The sequence below is a fragment of the Nanorana parkeri genome, unplaced genomic scaffold, assembly GCF_000935625.1.
Source record: "Nanorana parkeri isolate BGI_ZX_2015 unplaced genomic scaffold, ASM93562v1 scaffold303, whole genome shotgun sequence".
Classification (NCBI taxonomy): Eukaryota; Metazoa; Chordata; class Amphibia; order Anura; family Dicroglossidae; genus Nanorana; species Nanorana parkeri.
Window position 1 is genome coordinate 298550 of NW_017306571.1, and position 11245 is coordinate 309794.

The 11245-nt window shown below is 42.3% G+C and overlaps 2 protein-coding genes across 2 annotated transcripts in view; one reads left to right on the top strand and one right to left on the bottom strand.

Moving 5' to 3' along the window:
- PDCD10 (programmed cell death 10) overlaps positions 1-809 on the bottom strand; it is a 30081-nt gene extending 29272 nt beyond the window's left edge. The window contains exon 1 of the mRNA XM_018557784.1: positions 493-809. The gene's annotated coding sequence lies outside the window, so the exon portion shown is untranslated. The remainder of the gene's footprint in view (positions 1-492) is intronic.
- Positions 810-913: 104 nt separating this feature from the next.
- SERPINI1 (serpin family I member 1) overlaps positions 914-11245 on the top strand; it is a 53660-nt gene continuing 43328 nt past the window's right edge. Inside the window, exon 1 of the mRNA XM_018557792.1 lies at positions 914-1005. Within this exon, the coding sequence (XP_018413294.1) occupies positions 919-1005 (87 nt within the window). The 5' untranslated portion in view covers positions 914-918. The remainder of the gene's footprint in view (positions 1006-11245) is intronic.

The window sequence follows — 11245 nt, forward strand, 5'->3', positions numbered from 1 at the left end:
GGCTGTTGTGTATATTCTACAAGAACTCCCAGGTGGGTCAGTAGGCTGTGTGTCTATCCTTCATGGGGCAGAGGTCCAGGGTAAGGGGGCTGCGTGTCTATCCTCCGTGGGGTAGAAGCCCCAGGGTGGGTAGGCTGCGTGTCTATCCTCAGTGGGGTAGAATCCCCAGGGTGGGTAGGCTGCGTGTCTATCCTCCGTGGGGTAGAAGCCCCAGGGTGGGTAGGCTGCGTGTCTATCCTCCGTGGAGTAGAAGCCCCAGGGTGGGTAGGCTGCGTGTCTATCCTGCCTGGAGTGTGAGGTGACACAATGAGGACCAGGCCAGGCTCGGTACTGAAGCTCTGGCAGACAGGCCGGGTTCCGGTAAGGCCAGCAGAGAGCCGCCAGTCCTGGCAGGGATTAACAGACACCTCCAGGCCCGGGCGGGATTAGCATTACTCAGCAAGCACTCATAACAGCGGTCACGGAAAAGCACCGGAGAGAGAAGGCTGCTACCTGTGATCCGGCCAGCGGGCGAGGAGACCCCCCGGCTTCGTCCTCCGGCTCCGCTCTTAGCTTCCCCTGGCACCGGAAGTCCGCACTAGGAAGTGTCCGCCGTCCAGAAGAAGAAATAAGGCGTTGCCCGGAATTAGTCCGACGGGTTTACCTTTCGAGGGGGCGTGCCCACCACATACGGAGGAGACAGTGCCAAGGACGGCGGGATATGTAGTCCACAGCGGGTTTGAGTGCGCCACAAATTAGGCATCCCTGGACTACATTTCCCGAAAGGCTGTGCGAGACCACTGCCTGTCATAACAAACATGCTGCTTGTCAAATAGGGAGCGGAAGTCAGGGAGATAGAGCGACACTGGAGGCCAATCAGCGACAGGGGTGTGGGCGGTAGGGTGATGATTGGTCGTCGGATGTTAACATGTGGGCTCCATGGGAAAAGCAGTGTTGAGGCAGGGAGGTAGAGCCTGCAGTCAGCTGGAGGGAGGAGGAGGTGGAGCAGCATCAGCGGGAGTTGGGGTATGTACTGCTGAGCAGGGCGAACTGGTGCTGACTGATGGGCGATGGACAGCCAGGGACAACGTGGGAGGGCATGTGTACTGTGATATAGGGAGACAGGCACCTGTCATTATCATGTGAATACACCTGCCGCATCTCATCCTTCTTCATCCCGTCTCCATGGTAATCCCATAGAACAGCCGACATCAGTGTATGTCCATCTCTGACAGAATGACATGTGTCATTTCATAGCTGCCAAGCTTTTCTAAGACACTTGGCTAGTAATCTAACCTAAGCAGGCAAAATACTTTCTACGAGGATGCTAAAAATCAAACTGTTTACCTATACTGAACCACACAGATAGGCACAGCAAACCTACCAAGCAGATCCTATTTGCTCTGCATAGACAAACTTCACTGGGCCCCTAGAAATAGGCCACATATTAGTGTCCCTGGTATTTAGAGCTGGACACCAGGCACAGAATCTTTCATTTAAATAGTTCTCCATATCCAGAAAGAATGTCAATCAGCTTTGTGTGCTTTTTGCAAACCCAGATACTACCTTATAATTCACCACTGTGATATACATAGCCTGTGCAGAGATATGGGAGGGGCTCAGTAGCTCCACCCACTACAGACCGCCTGCAGAAAACTACAGAAGGGGCAGATACAGGACCAGTCACCTTGCAATAGCAGCGGTGACCGGTCTTTATTACAGAAAATCATGGGTCTTCACCAGCACAGCTTGTTCTAGTGATAAACCTGTTCTTTATTCACATAAAGTAGCAGGCACTTCAAGCTGATGTTTCAGGGCCTTGCAGGATTGCCGCCACTTTGCCTTCTACAGGGCATTCTACAAGGTCCTGAAACTTTGGCTTGTGATGCCTGTTACTGTATGTGAATAAAGGATAAGACTATCCCTATCCCAAAGTATACTGGTAGGGATCCATATCTTTCTATGATTATATGGTGGCTCCATTCACCATTCCACTACAACACTCTGCATGCACTGTGGGCGAGCCTGGAACATATGTGGAGGACAAAATACAACTTTTCTGTGTATTACAGGAAACACCTGCACAGGGGACTTGTTACATGCTGGATTATTACTGCACGGATCTGGAAGCATAGACAAAGTACACAAACGTCTTGTATTTAATCAATGTGTGTTCAGCTTTTATTCAATTAGAACACAAACAAACAAAAAAACACACGAGACGAAGCCTTCATGTTTGTACACAAATAAGTCTCTGAGAAGAGCAGCATCCTTGTCAGGGAATTCATATTTCCTCCAGGAAATAACTCATCCATATCTGATAAATGACTCCATCATACAGAGCAGCAATAAACAAATACAATGCAGTATGTCTGTGTCTAGAAACGGGGAGCAACTTCAGAAATGTGTCTAGCAAGCATGGAAAGAGTACAGAAACGGGGCGTGTATATTATATTGGATGAATTGATCAAATCTGGAGCAGCTTCTCTATTTGTTTTTTTCAGTTAGGCTTTGAGAATGAAAGAGAGAAGCTGATTGGTAGCCATGGGAAGTTGCCCCACATACTGTCTGCTCCAGTGTTGATAAATTCCCCTCTATGACAAAATATTTATAATGGATACAAATCTGCTGTATGCAAAAATATCTTATATTTGGAAGTCAGGATTTTCCCTGCATGCGAGGAATGTCTCTGTTCACACTTGTGCGTTTGCATTTTCATGCGTTTTTAGTACAATGTTGTGTCTGCTATCCTTGTGACATAATGTCTACTCGTCAACAAAGACAGATCTTGCGCGTATTCCTTCGGTGTGCCGGTGACAATTTGTTTCTGCATTTAGTACCATTTTGTTGTAAACATTTTTAATGCCTCTTTTGATGTATTTTGTATCGGCCAATAAAAAAGTTACATGCCTTTTTTTTGTCTTCATGTGCTCTCATTGAATTCTATGAAGTGCCTGCACCTTTGTCCACATAGAAGCACATTGCACAGGTGCAAAGGGTCCCATTAACCAGTTGACATCCGCGGTGTTAAACCCCCTTCCCATCCAGGCCATTTTTCAGTATTCAGCGCTGCGGTACTTTGACTGACATTTATTCCGTCATGCAGCGCTGTACTGAAATGAATTTTATACCCTTTTTTGGGGACAGATAGAGACAGAAAAAAATTGCCGTCTGGAGACGGCAACCCGCAGATGCTGCAGTGCCGTCCGTCCGTTTTTTTACTACGGGCGGACGGCAAGAGGTTAAAGAGACACTTAGGAGTTAAATCTTAAAAATGTATTCAATTTCTTTAACTTTTAACAAAAATGTATCTTATTTGTGTATCACTCGGCTGTAGATGTTCAAATCATCTCTGAATTCATGCTGACACTGTCCTTCCTTCTGGAGGGTGGCTACTTTTGTTCCCCATGGTCCCTGTGTGTGTTGTAAAGTAGTCACCGCTGCAAGCTCACTCCCATTTAGGCTCCATTCACACATGGCGTTTGCGTTTTTCGTGTGGTTTTCAAATGTTAACAAATACGCGGATTCTATGCGTTTGAAGCTATTTTAATAGCCGCAACACACGGAATCCGCCTGGAATACCGTGCTTGGAGTATTTTGCGCGACGCGCATTTTTGAACCGCGTGGACGCTGCACAAGTGTGAACAGTAGTTATTTAAATGTATACATTTTTATGTTTAGCGCATTTCCGCCTAAGTCTACTAATTGGGTTTGAGATTGTAGTAATTGGTACTGAGATTGTAGTCCATCACAGGAGTAATCTTGGACCGGTGACTACTTCACAACACACACAGGGACAATGGGGAACAAAAGCAGCCCCCCCTCCAGAAGGAAGAACAGTGTCAGCACCAATTCAGAGATGATTTGAACATCTACAGCCGAGTGATACACAAATAAGATACATTTTTGTTAATAGTTAGGATGCTTGATTGCATATTTAAGATTTAACTCCTGAATTTTTAGTGTCACTTTAAAAATAAAGGGATTCATTTTGTCATGCATTGTTGTACTTCAAATCACACAGGTATGAATGGGGACTTATAGCAAAAAAAAACAAAAAAAAAAAACAGTGTTGCATGTAAGTGAGTATCTGAGAATGAAATGGAAAATTGGGCAATGTGGGATGAGACCTGATTTGGTCTCATAGCTCCCTGATGATGATGAAGAAGAAGAAGATTGGTTTATTTGTTTTCAGTCCAGTCAATAGTGATGGATTTTTTGAAAACAGTCCTTATTAGAACATATCGGATTTTTCCATGTAGATAATCAGGCTCAGAAGTTTTAAAGGTTCAGCCAGAACGACATATTTGCCTTAGTGAATGTCAACAACATATGCTGACCTGAAGCAGTATTGATTTCTGTAGTTGGGAAACAATGACGTTAAATAACGTGGGTTTCCCGGCTGAAGGAAGCCTGCTCTTCTAGAAAAACTGGTATATAATGTAAATTCCACTTTGTGTCGTTTCTTCTTATAGAACGCAGAGGAATGACTCAAATGCCTTCTCTAAGAGGGGCTGCGTCCTGCCTCTGTCTTATATTTTCTGTCATTTTTGTCATGTTCTCCAGCTCTGCCGAGCTTTAAATCTGTCCACTGGGTAATGGCGATACATCTTAGTTTGCACAGTTACCACTTGGGTCACCAGAACAATGGAAAAAATGAAACGTAAAAGTTTGTTGGGTTTATTTTTGTTTTGTTTTTTATTTCAGTGGTAGCCAGGGCCGGTGCTAGGATTCTTGCCTACACAGGCAAGGTGCATTTTTGCTCAGAATAGATACATATGTTACATATCCAATGTTTTTTAGGATTTTTATATGACAAGACAGCCAATCAGAAGTTAGTTTTACTGCCTCCGGAAAAAAAAAAATCTATCTCTCTATCTGTATATATCTAGATATATATCTAGATATACAGGTGAAACTCGAATAATTACTAGAGAAAACCCCAAAAGTTAGGCACCCGCTGTAATTATTAAGGAGTATTGGATACCCAGCCAGCCCTGATATATAAATAGATAGACCGATAGATATTTTTTGGGGTGAAATAGAGCAATCTGAGCTACTCTTGGTATCTCTTACTTTTTAAAGAGAACCATTCAGGACTAAGAAATGCAATAATGTGAATATTTACTTTCACAATATAACTGCTCAAGCATGCTGATGAAACGTGTACTTGCCCAGTTATTTTGTGTTGTATACTTTCTCCATGTCTGACACTTTCCGAAGGTGGGTGCCCGAAGTCTGGCAGTTGCTGCCGGTTACAGTTGTAGCCCTAAAATAGTCATATATAGCTCCATTTGGTTATAGTATCCTATTATCAAATCCTTATCCCATTCTAAGCCCTGATGAAGGAGTGTTGTTGTTGCCCTCGTTGGATATTTTTGTTTGATTTGAATTGTGAACCATTAAGGGCATTTCTGGACTCACCTTTTGGTTTGGCACCCTTTGTTTGTTTAAACTTTAAATTGACGGAAGTAAGATACGGTGCCCCAGTTTGAGTGTGATAACAGCCCCAGAGTGTGCATAACAGTATGTTTTTTTTTTTTCCCTCTTAACTATAGGGCTCTGTTACTTACTGCTGTCATGCAGTCTCAGGAGCTGGGAGACAAATTCAGGCAAATTGGTGTAATGCTGACCGTTCACATGGTCATTTTCAGGCAATATCAACCACTTTCAAGTCGCTTTCAGCCTCAAGCGATTTCAATGGGCATTCAAACTCAACAACAGCGGAATAGATCAAGGCAAACTACCAACAGCAGTTTCTATTAGAACTGTGAAACAATCCAAATTGTTGGTTGCATGTTGCTTTGATCATTTGCTCATTTTTCTGAGCTCTGTAAAAGCAGTTGAAATTGCCAGGAAAAAATTGCCTGGAAATTACCGATTGTTTGGCTGCAATAAGGGTTGTGTGCAGAACATCAGGAGGAGCACTCAATGTTAACCGCCATATACATTTTATTGAAGTCCCTAAGGTTAAAGCACACGGAAGATATGTAAGGCTAAGGTTACAGTAGCTTCCATAACCTGTGTCTTGTAGTTTTCAGAAAATATATCTAAAATTAACTTTCATGTAATTTTTCATGAATTCAATTTCCAGGCTTTATATTTTATATTGCAAATGTAATATTTTTGGGGCTTCACCACCAGTAAACATTCGGAGTGAACCTGCCCTCGTATTTAATATCTTTGTTCATCTTTGAATTGCCTTTCATACCTGAAAGTCTGGTATGCCTCACTAATATTAATTAAAAAAACTCTTGGATTCTTATCAGGAATGAATGTTGTATTTAAATAGGAATTTCACATTTCCTAATGCTTTGTCGCTGCTTGCAGGTTTGCTCTGTCATATCTAATGAATTGAATGCTCTATGGAAGTGGCGGGGATGAGCTTCTCGCACAAGTACAGTGTTTATTCACAAAACTGACAAGTTTTTCTTTATTATCCTCAGCTCATCTCTTCACCGCCATCAGTATATGCTTTTCACGCTTAAATGGTTTGTCTGCAAAGACGTACTTATTTTTTTTTTTGTCTGATGTGTTAAATTATTTGAAGACTGTTTTATGTGTAGAAGAATATTTTTGTGTACATCGACAAAATGTTACTGTCTAAAATAAATGATACTCAATAATATTCTTGCATCTTAATGTGAAAATGATTTGTTTTATACATGTTACTGTATGGTAATTTGACTCAATTTTGTATTTATAAAGTAGGACTGGACAAGTATTTTTATATTCTGAACAAGCAGTAAAAGCCTTTTTAAACAAGTCCCTATTCACCTCTTATAGCTATTGGCATTGTGGCGAAATTCATTTTCAAAGCTCACAACAGAGGTTTAGAAATCTTAGCTCTTTTTCCTAATTCTTGCTATTGCAGGAGAATCTTGGCAGCCTTCCAGCCCTCTAATGTAAACCCACAGCAGGTGTTTATATAAGCTGAATAAACCAACTCGGGCTGATGTCAGATGGACGTCTCTGTCACTGGCGAAATTGCCGACAGAGGCTGACTGTTTGTCCTTATGGAATTGCTCACTCTGTAACTGAGGCAACAAGTTGTTTATTCCAATGCCAGCAATAGAAAGTCAGAAGTGTTTGTGACACCTACATAACGCCTTCTTGTTACATTTGGCTACAGAGGGAGCAATTGCATAGGGACAGGCAGGCAGGCTCTTTACCCATCTCTAGCAGCAGAATCACCATTCTTAGGTCAGCCTAGTTTGGATTCTTTCTTGTGATCTTTGAGAATTATTTGCTTCACATAAACAACAGCTAGAGAGGAGCGTGAGGGCTTGTTTTGAAGCTCTCTTACTGTTTTAAAAAAATATGTTGCTTTAAATTGTGCCTTTGCATTCTTATGGTTCCACTCCCATGTGGTCTTATACTCAGTGCCCCACGTCTTTTCTGTGACTTCCTCTCCCCTGACTCTGCTGCTGGAGGTTTGCTGATATCAACATTGTTCCTTTTCCCACTTGATTCAGTTGTATTGTGTTTTAATGGATTTCAAGCCTAACTCTGGAATTTAGTGCCTCAGCCCCAAGGGTACCTTACCACAGGTTTGCTCTTCACACTAACACCTTGCTCTTCACACTAATACACCACACAAATGAATCAGGTGGGAGAAGGGGGCACAGTGGAAGGATTGATGAATGCCAATCTCAGCACACCACCTGCAGCACAGGAGTGGGAGGCCACATATGAGAAGTAGAATATTAATAAGTGATGATGTCAGCGCTGCTCTCTGCATCATTACAGTATGTACACAGGGCAACGTGGTGGTGCCCCCTCAGAGGGTGGGTCCATAATGCCCTGTGCTTATAGTAAATCCTCAGTCTTCCAGGGTGTTCTTCAACCTTAACAGCTAATAACATCTAGTGGTTAAAATAATGACTGCGAGGGACAGCTAAATGATTTTAGATAATGCAGAAAATACTTTCTTTTTTTATTCCTGCTGCTGGAGGGTAGTAGAAAAAAATTTGCTTAGAGCTGGGCTGTAAGGCAGCCCATGAGAAGATTGCAGATGCTTGATCAGTAATGCCTATGCTGGAACAGGGAAGCCCACTGTCTGTACTGTCTGCTCACAGGAAGAACACTAACCAGACAGGTAAGAAAACTCGTCACTATAGTTCTCTATGCAGCACCGTCAGTGAATTCTTACACCACTTCCCCTATCTGCATTGATGAAAACACTTGAGTAGGAACTGTATAAAGCATTCTTCCTGTATGCAGAGAAGAGTGGCAACAGTTTGTCCGTGTCAACTATTCCATCTTTAGTCTCAATTTAGATCTGCATCTTTTCTTACACTTTTTATTCCTAGGCTGCTTTATCCAATGTGCACAGACCAATGTACTGCTGTTTGCCCTCTTTTTCTATATCCATGCGTTTGTTCTTCTCTATCTGCATCAATGTCCCCAACCCTCTCTATGATCATTCTTCCCAACTTCAATCAAAGCCTATTCTCCCCTCAGATCATTCTTTTTCACTTACAGTATGTCTGTTCTCCACTATGGTCATTCTCCACTTCCATTCAAACCCAAACTCATCTTTGGCATTCTCCTCCACTTCCATTAATGTCCCCACTCCTCTCTGTTGGCATTCTTCTTGACTTCCATCAAAACACATTCTCTATTCACATCATTCTCTTACACTTACAGTATATCTGTTCTCCTCTCTGACCATTCTTCACTTCTATCCACCTTCATGGTTAGCATCCTCCTCCATTTCCACCCTTGCCTTGTTCCTTTGCTCTGTGACCATTTTCTCCTACTTTCAACCTAGAAGGATCTTTTCTGACTGATCATTCCTTGTTAAGCATTTTTGGCTATTCCTAGTCAGCCATGTCTATACCCAAGTATTTTATTTTCCATAAATTGCATTTGGGCGCTGTCAGTATTGGGCAATTCACATTTAACTACTAGTCATCTTTCACCCTCTGTTAATGCTAAAACTGATTGAGGAAATTATGTTGCTACTTCTTTTTTTTTTTTTTTTTACATTTCATTGCTCTTTACCTTATCCATAGTAAATAGGCCAGTTTAGTTTTTGTCTGTGATCTAGTGGATATCAATACTAATTATGGCATCATAAAATGTGGGGTAGCTGTAAGGTTGTATATTGGTAAGGGAAAAGAGCAAGCTGGAGCTGTGTGTGCAGATCTTATTGTTCTGGTTTATTGCCCAGAATTGCTCTTTTACCTTGCCTTGGTAAATAGGACAGTTTGCTTTTTTGGCTGCAGTGCCATGCCTTGTCAATGTCATCCTAATGATTACGTTCTCAAATATTGGGAAGCTGTAAGGTTGTTTGCTGTTATATATTTAGTGAAGAGCGCGAGAGGGGTTTTCGGTGCACAAATGCGCAGTATTTGTTTAACAATATCATTTATTTGTTTAATTTTCTCACTATCATTGGAAAGAGGATGATGTGTATTTCCACCTGACGGTTTAGCTATCTTTGCTCCCAGTGTTTGCTTCTGGCAAATCTGTATGCATTTCGGAGTGTAAACAAAGCTAAATGCTAAAGACAAATACAGAATAATGAAGTGTTAATCTGCTGGGCATCAAAGCTGGCGCACACATTTCTGATGATGCTTAAACACAGAGATCTGCATTCACACCATCTGCTTTGTCTGCATGAGGGCAAACTATATTGAATATTTACAGCTGCATTGAATGGGAAAGCTCACAGTGCATTAAGGTAGCATTGCAAGGGTTGACCCTACCAAGAGCAAGAGGTCCTGGAGCTGAAAATTCAGATGGAGCTGCCATAGTTTTTGACCCGACTTGAATATTAAAAGCGTACACATGAAGTCCTTTGGTTCAAAGCAGCACTATCCTCTTTATCCCTTCTCTTACCACGACCATTTATCTCTTTCTCACCAGGAGCTTTGGAACAAATACTTCCTTAATCACAACGCAAACCCACCCTCAACTATGCACTTGACTGTCCATGATTCATCACGAATGATCAGTCTGGTAGCCCTCGTGCATGCAATTTGTCCCACATACAAACACATGGCGTGTTCTTTTTCCCACCAATGATTTGCAACAATATATCTGCCAATGTACAGTCAGATAAATTAATCGGCACATGGTAACAGTATAGAAGGGAAAAATGAGTAAAAGAACACACTGCAAGGCATGTAAAATGCATGGAGGTGCATATACCAGGGCACATGCATTATGTGTTGGGATGTTCAGATACCAGTTCAGGTAGCAGTGCTGAAACTTGTCATTTATACGAGAACTACCAGGGTTGCAGCTGGGACCTAGCTCTGGCATTACACCACTATCCTGAAATCATTAGTCTGTATTGTTTTAGAAAAACTGTCGCATAAAATAAACAAAAATGTACAGTAATTGTATCTGTGAGCTTGAAAAGAATCTGTACTTGTACCAAGTATGGTATGTGGTATCTGAACATCAATAATTATGTGCACATGGTATAACCAAACCATTTTAAATGGGTCTTAATCCTTGCTGTGTTTGGTATTATATTTAAGGCCTGGTTAAGCCAGCCTGTTCCGCTGTGCTGTTAACATGCGTTTTGTTAAAGTAGCTCATTCATTTGAATGGGCTTTCTCTACACACCAGAGCCTTCAGCTGCCATTGTGGTGTGCTGGGCTTCTGGTGTGTCCCTGTGCCTTTAAGGAGGGATGGGCTACCTCCAGGCATACCTGCACTCAATTTATCAATTGCTATATATACTCCAAGATGGAGGCTCTCATAGATTACAGCTAGGGCCACACTACACAGAGAAGTTGTGCAATTAAAACTAGGGATGCACCAATACTTTTTTTTTTTTTATATCGAGTACCGATATTTTTTTCCTGGCACTCGCCGATATCAAATACCGATACCGGAAGTCCCGTTAAGGAAGCTGGGCGGCATGTAATGACTCGCCACCTGGCTTCCTGAATAGCCGGGAAGCCAGCTCCATGCTCCCTCGTCACCAGGTGTTGAAGAAGCATAGAGTCGGCTTTCTGGCCAATCGAAGTATCGGATGCCGAAGATTTTCAGGCATCATAGCTCCTAAGGTCAGTGTGTATTGGCAGCTTGGGAGGTGGCAAATATTAAAGATAATCTCCCCCCTCCCCAGCTAAAGATGTTAAAAAAAAAAAACCTAAACTAAAGGTCCCATTTATTTACCTCAATCTGAGGGTCACTTCTCATTGACCGACAAATGTGCCAGTCAGCAGAGTCCTCACAAGGTCCTGAAGATTTTGGTTGCTGTGCAGTGATGTCACAAATGGGTATGGGCAGGAGCTGTAGGAGG